Source organism: Heterodontus francisci, chromosome 10 (assembly GCF_036365525.1).
Source record: "Heterodontus francisci isolate sHetFra1 chromosome 10, sHetFra1.hap1, whole genome shotgun sequence".
Taxonomy (NCBI): domain Eukaryota; kingdom Metazoa; phylum Chordata; class Chondrichthyes; order Heterodontiformes; family Heterodontidae; genus Heterodontus; species Heterodontus francisci.
In genome coordinates, this window is record NC_090380.1 from 103167851 (window position 1) to 103189397 (window position 21547).

The 21547-nt window shown below is 48.0% G+C and overlaps 1 protein-coding gene across 1 annotated transcript in view; it reads left to right on the forward strand.

The window, feature by feature from the left end:
* pcp4b (Purkinje cell protein 4b) overlaps positions 1–21052 on the forward strand; it is a 119425-nt gene extending 98373 nt beyond the window's left edge. Inside the window, exons 2-3 of the mRNA XM_068040054.1 lie at positions 9580–9631; positions 20727–21052. Coding sequence (XP_067896155.1) covers positions 9580–9631; positions 20727–20860 — 186 coding nt within the window. The 3' untranslated portion in view covers positions 20861–21052. The remainder of the gene's footprint in view (positions 1–9579; positions 9632–20726) is intronic.
* Positions 21053–21547: the final 495 nt, after the last annotated feature.

The following is a 21547-nucleotide window of genomic DNA, read 5'->3' on the forward strand; positions in this document are numbered from 1 at the left end:
GGCTTCAGGCTCTGCTCAAAATCCTATGCCCATGAAGCCGGATTCCACCATGCTCCTTGATAGTGACAGTAAGTGTTCTGGCAGGCCTGCCAATGCATCAAGCATTTCATTGTGCATGCACATCAACCTTTTCTGCATCCCGCCCATCGGGGTCCTCATCTGAACCCACGTGCAACCTTGGCCTCCAGAGAGCTAGCACTTGCATGACCCTGTCCCCTCCCCAGGCTGCAGGACACTCATGCCTGGTGACTCACTAAATACAGATCCTGCCTCTAAGCTACCCTCTAAAGTATGCGAAGTGCCAGTATTTGTGCTGGTGGCTGCAAGTGTGAGATAGAGTGAGGGTGTTTCATCATCATCAACCTCTAGCTCCTCTGGCACATCACACCTGCATCACTGCCAGTCCAGGTGACAGTTCTTCGGTATCTGAAAGGAGAAAGGCACAAGGGTAATGTTCAGGGAAGGGTAGGGGGAAAAGAAAGAGGTGTCTGCCTACATCATTTGCTGCTTGTAAGTCAAGAGAGTGTGGGATGAGGGGAAAGTGAGATATTAGGAAGATGATTAGGAATGTATCGCCATTATTAATAATTTCAGCCCCGCTACTGGTCACAGCCTCAGTTATGGCTGCTCCAATGATGGTGAGCACCACCTCCTCCACTGGGGTGAGGACATGCCACCGTACCTGTCTCCTGCTGGTTAGATGCTGCTGCCTGCAGTTATCTTCTCCTGCAAGACTGAAGGAAAAGTGTCAGTGAGTGTGGTGCAATGTGTTTGAGTGATGTGCCTGCCACAGTTGAATAGCTGACAGTGAGTTAGCTGTGAAATGAGGGTGCAAGGCTTGCAGCAGTGCTGAGTGTGTGAGGGTGAGGTATGTGACAATATGAATCATGATTGATAGGGACGGTTGATAGGTGAGTGAAGGAGGGGTGATGAATGGAGCAGTGTGTAAGGCAAGTGGTGCAGTTGGTAGGATATGGCATTTGAAGATAACTCCACTGTCCTTGACCACTCGTGTGAGGTCATTGAACTTCTTGTGACAGTGCATCTAGGTCCTCAGGGATACACTGCTGGCATTGACTGTGGTAGCTGTCTGTCACACTGCCTTCTTAATCTCTGCCTGGAGGGCCTTCTGGTCCCTGAGGGAAGAGGACCTCTCTCCTCCTGTCTGCCTCCTGCACCAAGGTCTCCAGCGCAGAATCTGAGAATCTAGGGACACACTCTTTTCTCTGTTGTGCCATTATTCTGAGTTCTTTCTGCTTGGGCACGCTTCCCAGCTACTTCCAGGACTTGCTGCAGCCAGAATTCACCTCCTCTTTAGGAGGTGCAGGTTGGCTGAAAGTAGTGCAGGATAGCCTTAATGGTGCTAGCCTGGCACAGACTTGGCTCCCTTACTGAGGAATGCAGCCTTAGCTGTTTCATCAATGACCATCCCTCCATCATAAGGTCAGAAGTGGGGATGTTCGCTGATGATTGCACAATGTTCAGCACCATTCGCGACTCCTCAGATACCGAGGCTGTCCGTGTCCATATGCAGCAACATCCAGGCTTGGGCTGATAAAAGGCAAGTAACATTCATGCCACACAAGTGTCAGGTAATGACCATCTCAAAGAAGAGAGAATCTAACTATCTCCCCTTGATGTTCATTAACATTACCATCACTGAATTCCCCCGCCATTAACATCCGGTGGGTGAGGTGGGGTTACCATTGACCAGAAACTGAACTGGACCAGCCACATAAATGCTGTGGCTACAAGAGCAAGTCAGAGGCTGGGAATTTTGCAGTGAGTAACTCACTTCCTGACTCCCCAAAGCCTTGTTCACCATCTACAAGGCACAAGTCAGGAGTGTGGTGGAATACTCTCCACTTGCCTGGATGGGTGCAGCTCCAACAACACTCAAGAAGCTCAACACCAGCCAGGACAAAGCAGCCTGCTTGATTGACACCCCATCCACCACCTTCAACATTCACTCCCTTCACCACCGATGCAGTGGCAGCAGTGTGTACCATATACAAAATGCATTCCAGCAACTCACCAAGGCTCCTTCAATAGCACCTTCCAAACCCGTGATCTCTACCACCTAGAGGGACAAGGGCAGCAGACGCATGGGAACACCACCACCTGCAAGTTCCCCTCCAAGTCACACACCATCCTGACTTGGAACTTTATCTCCGTTCCTTCACTGTCGCTGGGTCAAAATCCTGGAATTCCCTTCCTAAAAGCACTGTAGGTGTCCCTACCTCACATGGACTGCAGTGGTTCAAGAAGGCAGCTCATCACCACCTTCTCTAGGGCAATTAGGGCTGGGTCGAGCCAGCAATGCCCACATCACATAAAGGAATAATTTTTTAAAAGCCACTCAGCAGCGTGCTTAGCACTGGCCTGCACACTACCATCATTTAAATTAACAGGCAGCACGTATTTTGCGTGCTGCCTACATTGGAAGGAACAGTTGCAGGGCTCGCACATCGTGATCTTTGTACCCATTTTCGGGCCTTATCCAATAATTCCCCTTTGTTCTCTTCCTGACACTCTTGCTGACCTACAATACCAAAAATAATTTTCAACAGAATTCTCATAAGTGTATTCTAGAATTATGCTTCATCCAGGGTCTCCATATGGAGTGCACCATTTTCCAAGCAAAGGTCAATGGGTAGATAAGTTGTGTCCAGGTTTCAATTAGTAATACTCTTGGATCAAGCACTAAAAGTTGTGTCAGACTGGCCTGAAATGTCCGTTTCGTGATTCATCCTCTTCTCTTGTGTGGGCGTATTTGGCCTCTTCCCAGAGTAATAGCTTGAGTTTTTTATTCCCCTACTCTAACTCTTGCTTTTCACATCTTTCCTGAAGTCAGTGATTCATGGTTCCTTGTTCACTGACAACAAATAGCTTGGAAATTTCCTTAAAACATAGGGCGGAAGTTTTTGGAAGACCTTGAAGTCCCGCCTCCAGGGTTGATAGTGGGAGGTGACACCACTCTGGTGGCCAGCAGGTCCCTAGGGTGGAATTTTGCCGGCAGCAGCCAATTGACAGGCTATTGCCAGGTCGCCATCCAATTGAGGGCGGCATCACGCCTCCAAAAACAGCCAGCCAATGAGAGGGTCAGCAGCTCAGCAGCCTTGGCAGCATCATCACTAACAGTGACCAGTGCTGAGGCTGCATCACCAGAGAGCTGGCGCCTCAATGGCAAGGTGCTCTAGAAGAGAGGTGAGTTTTTTGGGGGAAGCTGGGGCCTGGCATGTTGCAATGTAGGGTTTGTATTTGTAGTGTTGTAGGGTATTCTAGAGAAAGTCTTAAACTCTGGTAAATGTTAACTAACAAGTCCTTATTATTTACAGTTACTATATACACTCTCCGCAAGTCACCTAAGCTAGCATCCTTTGTGCTGCTATACCTTCTTCTCCTCAAGCCTATCTCATGTGATTGTTACATTATCACTCATACAATGGGAGCGGTCTCTCACTGTCTTTGGAATTAACCCTTTACATCCTTATACTACAAGGGCGGCACAGTGGCGCAGTGGTTAGCACCGCAGCCTCACAGCTCCAGGGACCCGGGTTCGATTCCAGGTACTGCCTGTGTGGAGTTTGCAAGTTCTCCCTGTGTCTGCGTGGGTTTTCTCCGGGTGCTCCGGTTTCCTCCCACAAGCCAAAAGACTTGCAGGTTGATAGGTAAATTGACCATTATAAATTGTCACTAGTGTAGGTAGGTGGTAGGGAAATATAGGGACAGGTGGGGATGTTTGGTAGGAATATGGGATTAGTGTAGGATTAGTATAAATGGGTGGTTGATGTTTGGCACAGACTCGGTGGGCCGAAGGGCCTGTTTCAGTGCTGTGTCTCTAATCTAATCTAATCTAATCTCCCCCCAAAGTCTTTATCCAAGATTTTTCCAAACGTATGTACATTTATGACTTCCCTACTACGCTCTCTCCCCCACCTCCCCAAGATCCCCCCCAAGTCTCTGACTTTACAGATTCAGTCTCATCGGAGATTTGACAACTCTCCCTGATCTGGTTGTAATCAGTCTGGGACGATCAGTAATCTTCGTAGGAAATCTGGGTTGCTGACTTTGTTCGTCGTTTCTATGGGTTGTAGTGTTTCATTCGGTTTGTGTTTGTTCATCTTCATTTGGATCTTGCAGATAGATTACTGGCTGTTACTTTTGCAGAATGGAAATGATATTCCTCCAATTCCATTTTATGTTCCCTTCATTCAGTCGTATAAAATACGATCGCTGATAGTCATCATGTTTATGGATTACTGTACCTTCTCGTTCCAGGTCACTTATCAACACTTTTCGACCATTGTTTAATTTGGGTAAGCTTGTCACTCAAAATCCCCTATTGTAATTCTAGGTTTGTTTCCTTCTGTAGGAGTTTTCCCTTTCTCGTACTTTCTCGTAGTCTTGAGTCTTCAATCCAGGCAATAATTGCTGAGGCAATACTGAAAGTTTTCTTCTTAACTTCCTTCCTATTAGTAATTCTGCTGGTGCTAATAAGGAATTGTTTACCTTTGTTTGCTTGACTTTGGCTACATTTCTAATCAGCTATAGTTGTCGGCATTCATTCCTGCTCAGTAAAGAAAATTATTGATTGTGTAGGAAATATAAGGTCTACCAGTTGTCTTCCTTTATGTTGAAGAGTCGCTTGGAGTTTGCCTTTTACTCGCAGTTGTGTCCTGCCTGGACCATGCAACTGTATATCTGTCGGTTGCAGGTAATGTTTCTTTACCCAAGGCTCTTGGTCAGACAGCACCGTGATGCTAGCCCCTGTGTCAAGCTTAAAATTTATGAGATATCCATTCACATAGATGTCTGCTGTCCAGAAATCTTGGTCTGGATTACTGATTTCTCCCAAGAACTCTCCTGGTTCTTTCATTGTGGGTATTGCTGCACTTGATTCACTGCTGTTTGTGTGAAGGTCTTCTGCTTTGTACCTTTAAGCGAAGAGATTTTGCTATGATATATCTTCCCAAATGTCCAATTTTTCCACACTTAAAACACTCAGCTTTACTTGCTGGGCACTGCTCTCGTCTGTGGTTCTTCTTGGCTCCACAACATTGACAAGGTTCTCCTATGTCATGCGCCTTCTCACCGGTATGTTTTTTCTGTTCCTCAAAGTGTTTCCCTGGCTTTGGCTTAACCAATGGGCATTGAACTCCTTCTCATCCATGGCTTGTCTTCAGCTCGGAGGATGTCCCTGTCTGTTTGTGAACTTCAGCTTATCTTACAATTTGAATGGCCTTTTCCAGTGTAAGGTCTTCCTTGGATTGCAACAGGTCTGACAAGGATTCATCTGCGATGCTAACGATTATCCAATCTCTGATTTGTTCTGCCTTTACTTTGTCATATTCTCAACCTTCTGCCAATCTATACAGGTCAGTAATATAGGAGTACTCCTTCAAATTTAATGGGAGCCTCATTGATCAAATGTCAGACAATTACATTTTTAGCAATCGCTCCTACTGATTACAGGAGGGTATTCACTGGTTCCACTTCAGATTTTGCAAGGAGTTATCAAGCAATTCTAAACCTTAGGAACCTTTTTCTCCATAGTACCCAGTTTTGAATCTGATTGGGTCCCTCTTGATTTTGGAACTCTCCAGTATTCCCAATTTTGGATCCATATTGCTTTATTTAATAGACTTTTTTTTTTAAAGAGTGTTTCCCTTTAAGAACTCTATTTTGCAGGCTAGCTTGCTTTAATAGAGGTGTCACAGCTGTTCTTGAGTGTTCCCTGTGGTTTTAATAGGCTTTTTTAGGGTTTTCCCCTTTGCATGAGAAATTCACTTTGGTTTTTTATCAGACTTGGTTGCCTTAATGGAGTTTTCCAGCTGTTCTCGAGAGTTCCCTACTGTTTTGATAGGCTTCTTTAGGATTTTCTCTTTCTTTGAGAGCTTCAGTTTGTTTGTTTTTTTTCGGACTTGTTTACCTTAATGGAATGTCCCTGCTGTGTTCGGGGTTTCCTGCGCTTTTCGGCAGTTTGCACGCTTTTCGGGGGTTTCCCACTCTTCGCCCTGGTGTTCAGCCCAAGTGAAAGATTGGATTTTTATACATGTTTTCCTTCAAGCATGATTCCTTAAGAAAATTACTTTATGCTTTTCAAAGGGCTTTTAACTCACCCGATCACTGGATTCTATTTGTAGGCGACCACGTTTCTGTTCTGTGGTGCAGCCCCTATTTCAGTGCTCTGAATCACCACAGCTGGGAAGCTCCACACAGCCTCCTCTGTAGGTAAGTAGTTTTCCTACTGTTTTGGGCCAGTATTTCTCTTTAAATGTCTCTGTGGTTCCAGTGGTCTTTCTTCTTAAGGTAAGGAGGTCTTCAAATTCTCCTGGTCGCTTTCATCATTGCCACCATGTCACTCGTACAGTGGGACGGGTCTCTCTCACTGTCTTCGGTATTAAGCCCTTACATCGTTATATTACAAAGCAGGTAGGTCCCGGTAATCTGTGGGGAATGGGGGTTGTTGTTTTGGCAGCAGCACCTTGGGCGCGGGGGCTGTCATTGCCACCGAGGGGCCGCACTGTTTGTCATGGAGTGCCCCCCCGCCAACCCCCCCCTGAGAACCTGGCAGTTTCCTGATGCAGCAGTGGGCCCTCCTGATGCGGGCAAAATGCCTGTGGGGGGAGGGGGAGTGGAAAGTGGCCCTTAATTGGGCCATTAAGTGGTTCAATTGGATGCCTGGTGGGGAGGCCATATCACTAAGACTCCCACCACTGCCAATATGCTCCTCTCCTGACACCTTCCCCCATCATATTGCCAGTCCTCCCGCCTCCCAGCACATCACCAATGGGCCAGGAAAATTCTGCCCATAGGTGACAGCTATGGCACGTGCATATTGTTACCTGAAGACCAGAACATTGTAGTAATTACACTCCAAGGTCTCTTGTAATGCTTTAGTTATTAATTGACGGAATATTCCAGAGGATCTGGAAATAAAGGCAGATAGTGCTGCAGCAATTCAAATGGTTATTCATACATAACTTTCTTTCTTCTCTTCTTCTTTGGCCTCCTTGTCTCGGGAGACAATGGGTAAGCGCCTGGAGGTGGTCAGTGGTTTGTGGAGCAGCGCCTGGAGTGGCTATAAAGGCCAATACTAGAGTGACAGACTCTTCCACAGGTGCTGCAGATAAAATTGGTTGTCAGGGCTGTTACACAGTTGGCTCTCCCCTTGCTCTTCTGTCTTTTTTCCTGCCAACTGCTAAGTCTCTTCGACTCACCACACTTTAGCCCCGCCTTTATGGCTGTCCGCCAACTCTGGCGATCGCTGGCAACTGACTCCCACGACTTGTGATCAATGTCACAGGACTTCATGTCGCATTTGCAGATATCTTTAAAGTGGAGACATGGACGGCCGGTGGGTCTGATACCAGTGGCGAGCTCGCTGTACAATGTGTCCTTGGGGATCCTGCCATCTTCCATGCGGCTCACATGGCCAAGCCATCTCAAGCGCCGCTGACTCAGTAGGGTGTATAAACTGGGGATGTTGGCCGCCTCGAGGACTTCTGTGTTGGAGATACGGTCCTGCCACCTGATGCCAAGGATTCTCCGGAGGCAGCGAAGATGGAATGAATTGAGACGTCGCTCTTGGCTGACATATGTTGTCCAGGCCTCGCTGCCTTAGAGCAAGGTACTGAGGACACAGGTTTGATACACACGGACTTTTGTGTTCCGTGTCAGTGCGCCATTTTCCCACACTCTCTTGGCCAGTCTGGACATAGCAGTGGAAGCATTTCCCATGCGCTTGTTGATTTCTGCATCGAGAGACAGATTACTGGTGATAGTTGAGCCTAGGTAGGTGAACTCTTGAACCACTTCCAGAGCGTGGTCGCCGATATTGATGGATGGAACATTTCTGATGTCCTGTCCCATGATGTTCATTTTCTTGAGGCTGATGGTTAGGCCAAATTCATTGCAGGCAGCCGCAAACCTGTCGATGAGATTCTGCAGACACTCTTCAGTGTGAGATGTTAATGCAGCATCGTCAGCAAAGAGAAGTTCCCTGATGAGGACTTTCCGTACTTTGGTCTTCGCTCAAGGTTGAACAACCTGCCACCTGATCTTGCGTGGAGGAAAATTCCTTCTTCTGAAGACTTGAACGCATGTGAGAGCAGCAGGGAGAAGAAAATCCCAAACAGTGTTGGTGCGAGAACACAGCCGTGTTTCACGCCACTCAGGATAGGAAAGGGGTCTGATAAGGTGCCGCTATGCTGAATTGTGCCTTTCATATTGTCATGGAATGAGGTGATGATACTTAGTAGCTTTGGTGGACATCCGATCTTTTCTAGTAGTCTGAAGAGACCACTTCTGCTGACGAGGTCAAAGGCTTTGGTGAGATCAATGAAAGCAACGTAGAGGGGCATCTGTTTTCGCGGCATTTCTCCTGTAGCTGACGAAGGGAGAACAGCATGTCAAAGATCGATCTCTCTGCTCGAAAGCCACACTGTGCCTCAGGGTAGCCACGCTCGGCCAGCTTCTGGAGCCTGTTTAAAGCGACTCAAGCGAAGACTTTCCCCACTATGCTGAGCAGGGAGATTCCACGGTAGTTGTTGCAGTCACTGCGATCACCTTTGTTTTTATAGAGGGTGATGATATTGCCATCGCGCATGTCCTGTGGTACTGCTTCTTCATCCCAGCACAGGCAAAGCAGTTCGTAGAGTGCTGAGAGTATAGCAGGCTTAGCACTCTTAATTATTTCAGGGGTAATGCCATCCTTCCCAGGGGCTTTTCCGCTGGCTAGAGAATCAATGGCATTACTGAGTTCCGATTTTGTTGGCTGTACGTCCAGCTCCTCCATGACTGGCAGAGGCTGGGCTGCATTGAGGGCGGTCTCAGTGACAACATTCTCCCTGGAGTTCAGTTCTCGGTAGTGCTCAACCCAGCGGTCCATTTGCTTGCGTTGGTCAGTGATTGTGTCCCCTGATTTAGATTTGAGGGGGGCGATCTTCTTGATAGTTGGCCCAAAAGCTCTCTTAAGGCCATCATACATTCCTCTGATAACAATAGGTTTCAAACCTTGGGTGTGAGCCTGTAGTGTTTACCATGCTCAATCAAGCTCAGTGCACAGTGATCAGCAATTGAAAGGAGACTGTCTATGTAAACCTGTCATGCTTTCATTACACGCTCCGCTGGCACCATTGATATGAGGGCGTATTGTAGTGTGCCAGATTTACATAGAGAGCTTCTACTATAAGTATGGACTTAGCACTTTAAAAGACAACAAAAATAAAGACTGAATGTGTGACTGAACCATTACTCTGCATCCTGATCCAATTCCCTCTAAACTTACTTTCATTCCTGACTGGGAGGAAGCAATCTTCTCCCAGGTCCTGACTGCTGTCAAACACTTTAATGTCCCCTTGGGCAGTTGGTGATGAGACAACCAAGCAAGTGAATTGACAACATCTGCAGAGAAGGGCCACAGCTGGAGTGTCCAACTGTCCTCACTGAAGATGCTACAATGGATGACAGAGGGCTACAACAATTCTCAGGACATTCCAATGGTTAAAATGAATCTGTGACTATCGCAGGGAAGCTGCACACAAAATGCAATTAATATTTCCCTTTCTTTTCCAGAGAAAAAACACTGGAGCAAAATATGGGAAAGAGAAGACATCTGACGGCAAAGGTAAATATTTTTTATTTTTATATTGATATCCACACTCAGACAACAGGGAATAACAATGAATGAAGCTCAAAGCTCTCCACCATGGGGTTTTCATTTCTGTGAACACTTCATGAAAGCTCAAGAGGAGACAAACATAAATAGGAGATGTTAGCACAGAAATTACTAGAGGTATACAGGGTGTTAGCATATTGATTACGTTATTTGACTGCTAACTAGATGGGGTATGGTTGTGTCGGGGTTATGTCACTGCACTAATGATCTGGAGACATGACTTCAAATCCCATCGCAACAGCTGGGGAATTTAAATTCAGTTAATTAACTAAATCTGGAATATAAAGCTAGTAATAGTCACCATGAAACTACTGGATTGTTGTAATCCATCTGGTTCACTAAGGCAATCTGCCTTCCTTACCCAGTCTGGCCTACATGTGACTCCAGATCCACAACAATGTGGTCAATTCTTAACTGCCCTCTGAAATGGCCTAGCAAGCCACTTAATTGTATCAAACCACTATGAAAACATCAAACAAGAATGAAACTGAATGGAACACCTTGCATTAACCCAGGTGCCAAATGTGCCAAGTAGACCCTGCAAAGTCCTCATTACTAACATGTTGGAACATGTGCCAAAATTGGGAGAGATGTCCCACAGACTAGTCAAGGAACAAACAGCTTGATATAGACATACTCACCGAGTCATACCTTACAGCCAATGTACCAGAGTCCTCCATCAGCACCCTTGGATATGTCCTGTTCCACTGGCAGGACAGATCCATCAGAGGTGGCAGCACAGTAGCATGCAGATGAAAGGGAGTGGCCCTTGGAGTCCTCAACATTAACTCAGGACCCAATGATGTCTCATGGTATCAGGTTAAACATAGGCAAGGAAACCTCCTGCTGATTACCACTTTTGCCCTCCTTCAGCTAATGAATCAGTGCTCCTCCTTGGTGAACACACTTGGAAGAGGTACTGAAGGTAGCAAGGGCACAGAATGTACTCTGGGTGGGGGACTTCAAAGCCTATCACCAAGAGTGGTACAGTAGCACCATTACTGACAGAGATGGCCAAGTTCCGAAGGATACATCTGCCAGCCTGGGTCTGCGGCAGGTGGCGAGAGAACCAACAAGGAGGAAACAAGCAGATGCATCTGTCCATGACAGTATTGGTAGGAGTGATCACTGCACAGTCCATGTGGAGACGAAGTCCCATCTTCACACCGAGGACGCCCTCCATCGTGTTGTGTGGTACTATAACGGTGCTAAATGACTCAGAACAGATCTATCCACACAAGCCTGGGCATCCATGAGGCGCTGTGGGCCACCAGCAGAGTGGAATTGTATTCCATCACAGTCTGCAACCTCATGGCACAGCATATCCCTCACTCTACCATTACCATCAAGCAAGGGGACCAACCCTGGTTCAATTAAAAGTGTAGGAGGGCATGCCAGGAGCAGCACCAGGCATATTTAAAAATGAGGTGCCAACCTAATGAAGATATGATACAGGACTACTTGTATGCTAGACAGCAGAAGCAGCATGTGATAGACAGAGCTAAGTAATCCCACAACCAATGGATCAGATCTAAGCTCTGCAGTCCTGCCACATCCAGTCATGAATGGTGGTGGACAATTAAACAACTAACTGGAGGAGGCTCCACAAATATCCCCATCCTCAATGATGGGGGAGCCCAGCACATCAGTGCAAAAGATAAGTCTGAAGCATTTACAACCATTTTCAGCCAGAAGTGCCGAGTTGATGATCCATCTCAGCCTCCTCCTGAGGTCCCCAGCATCACAGATGCCAGTCTTCAGCCAATTCGATTCACTCCACGTGATATCAAGGAACGCCTGAAGGCACTGGATACTGCAAAGTCTATGGGCCCTGATAACATTCTGGTAATAGTATTGAAGCCATGAGCTCCAGAACTAGTCCTGCCCCTAGCCAAGCTGTTCCAGTACAGCTACAACACTGGCATTCACCCGGCTATAGAGTTATACAGCACAGAAACAGGCCCTTCGGTCCATCATGTCTGTGTCGGCCATACAGCACCCAACTATTCTAATCCCATATTCTTGCACTTGGCCCGTAGCCCTGTATGCTATGGTGTTTCAAGTGCTCGTCTAAATACTTCTTAAATGTTGTGAGGGTTCCTGCCTCCACCACCTCTTCAGGCAGTGTGTTCCAGATTCCAACCACTCTCTGGGTGAAAAAATTTTTCCTCAAATCTCCCCTAAACCTCTATCCCTTACCCTAAATCTATGCCTCCTGGTTCTTGACCCCTCCGCTAAGGGAAAAGTTTCCTCCTATCTAACGTATCAATGCCCCTCATAATCTTGTACACCTCAATCATGTCCCCCTCAGCCTTCTCTGCTCCAAGGAAAACAACCCTAGCCTATCCAGTCTCTCTTCATAGCTGAAATGCTCCAGCCCAGGCAACATCCTGGTGAATCTCCTCTGCACCCTCTCCAATGCAATCACATCCTTCCTATAGTGTGGTGACCAGAACTGTACACAGTACTCCAGCTGTGGCCTAACTAGCATTTTATATAACTCCGTCATAACCTCCCTGCTCTTATATTCTATGCCTCGGCTAATAAAGGCAAATATTCCATATGCCTTCCTAACGACCTAATTACCTGTACTGCTGCCTTCAGTGATCTATGGACAAATGCACCAAGGTCCCTCTGACTTTCTGTACTTCCTAGGGTTCTATCATCCATTGTATATTCCCTTGCCTTGTTAGTCCTCCCAAAATGCATTACCTCACACTTTTCTGGATTAAATTCCATTTGCCACTGCTCTGCCCATCTTACCAGCCCATCTATATCTCCCTGTAATCTAAGGATTTCCTCCTCACTATTTACAACACCAATTTTCATGTCATCTGCGAACTTACTGATCATACCTCCTATATTCACGTCTAAATCATTCATGTACACTACAAACAGCAAGGGTCTCAGCACCGATCCCTGTGGTACACCACTGCTCACAGGCTTCCAATCGCAAAAACAGCCCTCGACCATTACCCTCTGCCTCCTGCCACTAAGCCAATTTTGGATCCAATTTGCCAAATTGCCCTGGATCCCATGGGCTCTTACCTTCTTAACCAATCTCCCATGCGGGACCTTATCAAAATCCTTACTGAAATCCATGTATACTACATCTACTGCTTTACTCTCATCTACACATCTAGTCTCCTCCTCGAAAAATTCAATCAAGTTAGTTAGACACGATCTCCCAATGTGGAAAATTGCCCAGGTATGTCCTGTACACAAAAAGCAGGGCAAATCCAACCTGGCCCCATCAGTCTACTCTCAATCATCAGCAAAGTGATGGAAGGTGTCATCGATAGTGCTGTCAAGGGGTACCTACTCAGCAATAACCTGGGTTCTGCCAGGACCACTCAGGTCCTGACCTCATTACAGCCTTCATACAAACATGAACAAAAGAGCTGAACTCAAGAGATGAGGCGAGAGTGACTGACCGTGATGTCAAGGCAGCATTTGACCTAGTGTGGCATCAAGGAACCCTCGCAAAACTGGAGTCAATGGGAATCAGGGGGAAAACTCTCCACTGGTTGGAGTCACACCTAGGTCACGGTTGTTGGAGGTCAATCATCTCAGCCCTAGGACATCACTGCAGGAGTTCCTCAGGGTAGAGTCCTAGGCCTAACCAACTTCAGCTGCTTCATCAATGACCTTCCCTAAAGTCAGAAGTGGGGATGTTCGCTGATGATTGCACAATGTTCAGCACCATTCGCAACTCCTCAAATACTGAAGCAGTCTGTGCCCATATGCAGCAAGATCAGGGCAACATCCAGGCTTGGACTGATAAGTGGCAAGTTACCATTGCATCACACAAATGCCAGGCAATGACCATCTCAAACAAGAGATAATCCAACCATTTCCCCTTGACATTCAATCGCATTACCATTGCTGAAACCCCCAATATCAATATCCTGGGGGTTACCAGAAACTGAACTGGGCCAGTAATATAAGTACTGTGGCTACTTGAGCAAGTCAAAGGCTGGAAATTCACCTCCTGACTCCCCAGTGCCTGTCCACCATCTTCTAGGCACAAGTCAATTGTGTGATGGAATACTCTCCACTTGCCTGGATGAATGCAGCTCTAACAACACTCAAGAAGCTCGACACCATCCAGGACAAAGCAGCCCGATTGATTGGCACCCCATCCACCACCTTCAACATTCACTCCCTTCACCACTGATGCACAGTGGCAGCACTGTGTACCATCTACAAGATGCATTGCAGCAACTCACCAAGGCTCCTTCGACAGCACCTTCCAAACCTGTGACCTCTACCACCTCGAAGGACAAGGGCAACAGAGGCATGAGAGCACCACCATCTACAAGTTCCCCTCCAAGTCATGTACCATCCTGACTTGAAACTATATCGCCATTCCTTCACTGGTCGCTGGGTCAAAATTCTAGAACTCCCTTCCTAACAGTACCGTGGGGATACCTACACAAGATGGACTGCAGCGGTTCAAGAAGGCAGCTCACCACCACCTTCTCAAGGGCAATTAGAGATGGGCCTAGCCAGTGATGTCCGCATTCCGTGAAAGAATAAAATAAAGCAATTCCACATCCATCAGATTTGATCAAAGCTCTGCAGTCCTGCCACATCCAATCATGAATGGTGGTGGACAATTAAACAACTAACAAGAGAACATAAGAACGCAGTAGTATGAGCCTTTCGAGTCCGCACCAAAATTCAATAAGATCATGGCTGACCTTCTACATCAACTCCGCCTTCCCGCACTAAGCCCAATAACCCCAATGAAGGAGGAGGCTCCGTGAACATCCCCAACCTCAGTGATGGTAGAGCCCAGCATGTGAATGAAAAAGACAAGGCTTTTGCAACCATTTTTAATCTGAAGTGCTGAGCAGATTATCACCCTCGGCGTTCCCCTTGAGATCCACACTATGGCAGATGCCAGTCATCGACCTACCTACTAGGTAGTAAGCAGTCGTTCAAGAAGACGGCTCACCATTACCTTCTCAAGGGCAATTAAGGATGGGTAATAAATACTAGCCTTTCCAGCGATGCTCACATCTCATGAATGGATTAAAAAAGGTAGTTTTCTCGGGACATAGGAATTGCTAGTCTTCTGTCATCCTTGTAGTCTTGTGATAAAACATTGGGCTTGTTGACAAAGCATACAAGCATGATAAAATGACAGGGAGAACTGCCAACTGAAACTGGGCAGAGTTTTCATGGCCACACTGTTGGCATGAATGAGGAGGTAAGTCGCACCCTGCCAAATTAAGGGTGCCACTGCCTGTTTCTGCTGACCAGGTGGCTTGAAAACCTCCCCCAGTATTTCACATGTGGCCTCAGCAATGATGTGCACCAGGTTAGAAGACCTTGCTACAACATCCATGCGTTGCCCCACAGATGCCCCCCAGTACATGAATAGTCTTACTGATAACAGCTTCACCTTGTCACATCTATTCCCACCTTTGCTTTTCCACTTTCGTTTTTCCTGTTCCAATGTAAAAAAAAAACTTATATTTATCTACGTTAAAACTCATGTACTTAACAGGTTATTACCTTCATTAAAAAGAAGCAAACTATGCTTGGTATATAATTAACCACTCACCCCAAAGAGAAACTTGGAACATTAGATTTCATTTTGTTTTTTTGTCATTTCTTTTCCTCTCACCTCCTCCTCCCTTGAAGGCGTTAACGTCTTGCTAGGGTTTGGTCGTCTGGTCCACGGAGACCTCCAGTACTGGACCAAAAGTCAATTCTACATGCCTGAGTCTATGCATTGAGTGTCAGTAGACTATCAAAGAGGGAGGAGCTCCACCATTGCTGCCCCCCACCTGATATCCATACACATGTATTTCCAGCATTGAATAGCGTTCTTTATTTCCTGCAGGTGAGCTGCCGGCCCGATGGTGAGGCCAGAGTGCCTGAACAGTGCTCTCGCTGCACTGTGCTTTTTTGGAAGCCAATGGAACCAGATTAAAAAATAAAATAGAGCATCTTGTCCTTTGCCACCCCAGAACCCTAAGACCCTGCACTCCCTGCCCACCCCCAACCCCCTCCCCCCTGATAATATGGCAATGTTTTCACAAAAAGATCTGAATTATCTAATGATATGAATTATGAACAACACAGCAAAATAGGAATTTAATACGTTATTTAATAATGACTTGTCAGATAACTAAAATGACTGTGGATTGTAGAAAGTAGGAACAATTGAGAGATGGACAGTTTTGAGATGCAGTGTAAGAATGATTTTGAGTAGGAGACAATGTGACACATCTTGGTTACAATATAGTGAGGATGCAGGAAGGGGTAAAGTTGAGACTGTTGGGCTATTGCTGAGTAAGATAGAGAAATGTTCTCCAGTGATTGGAAGACAAGGAGGGAAAGCTTAGGTAACAATCTTCAGTCACAAAACCTAATGGCGACTTTCAGCAGAGCTGAGAGTGAGGAAGCAGAATAGGTAAATAAAATCGTTATTCTATCAGAGTTAATCATTGCAACTATGGTCTTAATAAGCAGAAAGATCTCGGTAAGACCTTTAAAAACAAACGTCACAGGTGTGTCATATCGCCTTCAATCTCTCTCTGTACAATAGATCATTATTCAACACATGGAAATTAATTCATTGAATCAGCACTTTCAGGGAAGGCAATCAATGAATATCCAGGCTGTGCCTGCTACTGTTCAAGAATCAGACACTAGAGATTGATTATGCAACTGTGTCTTGCTTATAAACAGCTCTATATTGAGTTATCCACCCTGCATTGCTTGGGTGCAAAACGATGTCTAAGCATTGGAAATGGTGGAAGGTACTGCCAGCTTATTATGTGTCAGATGTGGGAAGCTTGCCATTTTGGTAAAGGCAGAATTAAAAGCGCTCCAGAATCTGATCCTGGAACAGTTATATGCCGCTTTCAGGCTCCCTTTGCAAAATTGGGCTGCCATGAATGTAACTGTTGATGGGACAGTTAAGTTCCAGAAAACAAAAACAAAATACTGCGGATGTTGGAAATCTGAAATAAAAACAGAAAAAGCTGGAAGCACTCAGCTGGTCTGGCAGTATCTGTGGAGAGAGAAACAGAGTTAACATTTCAGTCTTTGTGACCTTTCATCAAAACTGAGAAAACTTAGAAATGTAATAGGTTTTGAGTGAGTGAAAGGGGGAAGGTGGGAAGAAGGAAAAATGGAAGGGTCTGTGATAGGGTGGAGGGCAAGGGAGCTTAAATCACAAAAGGTTTTATGGTGCCAGGCCACAGAGTAAAGAAGGACAAGTAAAGAAACAAAAGATGTGACTGGATGAGGTGTGACTGGCAGGATAGCAGCTGTCCAAACACAAAGTAAAGGGATTAAGAAAGGAACAAGAGAAAAAAACTGAACCAACAAAAAGCCACAAAACGAAATGGGAGCAGAGGATATGATCTAAAATTGTTGAACTCAATGTTGAGTCTGGAAGGCTGAAAAGTGCCAAGTTGAAAGATAAGGTGCTATTCCTCAAGCTTGTGTTGAGCTTCATTGGAACACTGTAGCAGACCAAGGACAGAGTGATCAGAGTGGGAGCAAGATAGAGATTTAAAATGAAAAACAACAGGATGCTCAGGGTCACGCTTGCAGAAAGAATGGAGGTGTTCCAGTCTACGTTTGGTCTCCCCAATATAGAGGAGACCACATCGTGGGCAGTGAATACAGTATATTAAATTGAAAGAAGTACAGTTAAATCACTGTTTCACTTGGAAGGAGTTTTGGCACACTAGACAGTGAGAAGGTAAAAGGGCAGATGTTGCATCTCCTGCATTTGCATGGAAAGCTGCTGTGGGAAGGGAAGGTGATGTCAGGAGAGATTGAGGAATGGACCAGGGTATTGTGGAGGGAACGGTCCCTTCGGAATGCAGAAAGGGGAGGGGAAGATGTGTTTTGTGGTGGCATCATGCTGGAGTTGGCAGAGGATGATCTGTTGAACATGGATACCGGTGGTGTGGACGGTGAGGACAAGGAGAACACTATTGTGGTTCTGGGAGGGAGGGGAAGGGGTGAGAGCAGAAATGCATGAAATAGAACGGACACGGTCAAAGGGCCTGCCAACCACGGTGTGGGGGAATCCACGGTTGAGGAAAAAGGAAGACATATGGAAGTGCTAGTATCCTCCCTCTCCAGTTCACCATCCCCTCCCTCTCCCGATCACCGTCCCCTCCCTCTCCAGTTCACCGTCCCCTCCCTCTCCAGTTCACCGACCCCTCCCTCTCCTGATCACCGTCTCCTCCCTCTCCCGATCACCGTCCCCTCCCTCTCCCGTTCACCGTCCCCTCCCTCTCCCCTCCCTCTCCAGTTCACCGTCCCCTCCCTCTCCCGATCACCGTCCCCTCCCTCTCCAGTTCACCGTCCCCTCCCTCTCCCGATCACCGTCCCCTCCCTCTCCCGATCACCGTCCCCTCCCTCTCCCGATCACCGTCCCCTCCCTCTCCCGATCACCGTCCCCTCCCTCTCCAGTTCACCGTCCCCTCCCTCTCCCGATCACCGTCCCCTCCCTCTCCCGATCACCGTCCCCGCCCTCTCCCGTTCACCGTCCATCCCTCTTCCGATCACCGTCCCCTCCCTCTCCAGTTCACCGTCCCCTCCCTCTCCAGTTCACCGTCCCCTCCCTCTCCCGATCACCGTCCCCTCCCTCTCCCGATCACAGTCCCCTCCCTTTCCCGATCACAGTCTCCTCCCTCTCCCGTTCACCGTCTCCTCCCTCTCCCGATCAACGTCCCCTCCCTCTCCCGTTCACCGTACCCTCCCTCTCCAATCACCGTACCCTCCCTACCCTGTTCACCGTCCCCTTCCTCTCCCAATCACCATCCCCTCCCTCTCCCGTTCACCGTCCCCTCCCTTCCCGATCACTGTCCCCTCCCTCTCCCAATCATTGTTCCATCCCTCTCCCGATCACTGTTCCATCCCTCTCCCGTTCACCAACCCCTCCCTTCCTGATCACTGTCCCCTCCCTCTCCCAATCACTGTTCCATCCCTCTCCCGTTCACCGTCCCCTCCCTTCCCGATCACCATCCCCTCCCTCTCCCATTCACCGTCCCTTCCCTTCCTGATCACTGTCCCCTCCCTCTCTCATTTACTGTTCCCTCCCTTCCCGATCACTGTTCCAACCCTCTCCCATTCACTGTTCCCTCCCTCTCCCATTTACTGTCCCTCCCTCTCCCGTTCACCATCCCCTCCCTTCCTGATCTCTGACACCTCCCTCTCCCAATCACTGTTCCATCCCCCTCCCGTTCACCGTCCCCTCCCTCTCCCGTTCACCCCTCCCTCTCCCGTTCACCATCCCCTCCCTTCCCGATCACTGTCCCCTCCCTCTCCCAATCACTGTTCCATCCCTCTCCCGTTCAACATCCCCTCCCTTCCTGATCACTGTCCCCTCCCTCCCCCAATCACTGTTCCATCCCTCTCCCGTTCGCCGTCCCCTCCCTCTCCCAGTCACTGTTCCCTCCCTCTTCCAATCACTGTTCCCTCCCTCACCCAATCACTGTTCCAATCCTCTCCCAATCACTGTTCCATCCCTCTCCCGTTCAACATCCCCTCCCTTCCTGATCACTGTCCCCTCCCTCCCCCAATCACTGTTCCATCCCTCTCCTGTTCGCCATCCCCTCCCTCTCCCGTTCACCGTCCCCTCCCTCTCCTGATCACCGCCCCCTCCCTCTCCCAATCACCATCCCCTCCCTCTCCCGTTCACCGTCCCCTCCCTCTCCCGTTCACCGCCCCCTCCCTCTCCCAATCACCATCCCCTCCCTCTCCCGTTCACCGTCCCCTCCCTCTCCCGTTCACCGTCCCCTCCCTCTCCCGTTCACCATCCCCTCCCTCTCCCGTTCACCGTCCCCTCCCTCTCCCGTTCACCATCCCCTCCCTCTCCCGTTCACCGTCCCCTCCCTCTCCCGTTCACCGTCCCCTCCCTCTCCCGTTCACCATCCCCTCCCTCTCCCGTTCACTGCCCCCTCCCTCTCCCGTTCACCGTCCCCTCCCTCTCCCGTTCGCCATCCCCTCCCTTCCCGATCACTGTTCCATCCCTCTCCAGTTCACCGTCCCCTCCCTCTCCCGATCACCGTCCCCCCCTCTCCCGATCACCGTCCCCTCTCTCTCCCGTTCACCGTCTCCTCCCTCTCCCGATATCAGTCCCTTCCCTCTCCCAATCACCATCCCCTCCCTCTCCCGTTCACCGTCCCCTCCCTCTCCCGTTCACCGTCCCCTCCCTCTCCCGATCACTGTCCCCTCCCTCTCCCATTCACTGTCCCCTCCCTTCCCGATCACTGTTCCAACCCTCTCCCATTCACTGTCCCCTCCCTCTCCCGATCACTGTCCCCTCCCTCTCCCGATCACTGTCCCCTCCCTCTCCCGATCACAGTCCATTCCCCCTCCCATTTACTGTCCCCTCCCTTCCCAATCACTGTTCCCTCCCTCTCCCATTCACTGTCCACTCCCTCTCCTGATCACTGGCCCCTCCCCCTCCCAATCCCAGCTTGCCTCCCCCTCCCGATCATTGTCCTTCTCCTGATCACTGACCTCCCTCCCGATTGCTTGTCCGCCTCTCCAATTGTTCCCTCCCTCCTGATCGCACCCTTCCCCCTCCGATCACCATTGCCCTCTCTCTCGACCTTATCCCGCCCTCCTTCCTGGACTTACCCAAGTGACTCAACTGGTGACGCAGTCACCCTAATTTAAAATGCTTTTTGCCAGTGACTGCCTCGCCGCTTCCAGCAGATGTCTGCAGTTCACCAGCCTCATATAGTGAGGGAACAACAGTAGGCTAGAAAGAGGAAGTCACTCAGGTTGTCCCTCCTAATTATTATCCAGTGAGCCCTGCTGGAGACATGCATGTGTCAGGTGAGGGCAGGATCGGGTTCAACTTTGATTCACCCTCTTCTGCCCTTCTCCCAGTCAAGTAACCTGCTGGTTCTGTCAAGGGCCATGGAGGGGACCCCAGTGTGATTCAGTACCTCGAGGAGAGGAGAGGAGAAAACTGGGTTGAGTCGTTGCCATAAATGGGAGTGATAAACCCACAAGCAACCAAAGCTGACCTCACACTTTTCTTGTCATGTAGACACAGCCAGAGCTTCCAAGGAAGATGCTGAGGAGTTTGACATCGATCTGGATGCCCCTGAGACAGAGAAGGCTGCGGTCGCTATACAAAGTCAGTTCAGAAAATTCCAAAAGAAGAAACAGGATCCTTCTTAGGCTTTCTATTGGGTGCTGAGAAGACAGCACGTAACCAGACAACTCTGTCACAGCTCTCTTCTGTTGGTGCATGCAGTAAAAACACTCTGTCGATGTGTGTGTATCGAATAAAATCCTGAAAATGCTTATGTAATACTACCCTTAAGTCATTCACTTGTAACCTATTCCTATTATTATTCATACATTAATAAAGTCAGTATTGTACTTGACACATTTCCAGTGATCTTCCTTCTCAAATCTATCAGTAGCACAGGAAATTCGATTGCCAATCTTCTCCTTCTCCTTAAGGTGAGGACTGTCGCTCGGGTATGGCTCACACGTGGGATTGAGGCTTTCAAGTGCCTCATAGCAAGGGATCATTCCTCTTTTGCGAAACCCTGCAAGATGCTGGAAATCTGAAATAAGAAAAGAAAATGCTGGAAAAATTCAGCGGGTCTAGCGGTAGCTATATAGAGAGACATTTAAGGTTTCAGGCCAGCTTTCCCTTACTACAGATAGTGATCCTTTTAAGTAGCACTGGAAATGGCTGCATCATGATCTGTATTGCCGATCGTTTGTTGAGGGGAGAGCTGAGGAAGTAGTAGTGACAGCACTGATTAACATGAAAATTCATTTCTAGAAACATCGAATTGAAAAACAAAGAAGTTATGATAAAGTTGTATCAAACCTTGGTTAGACCACATTTGA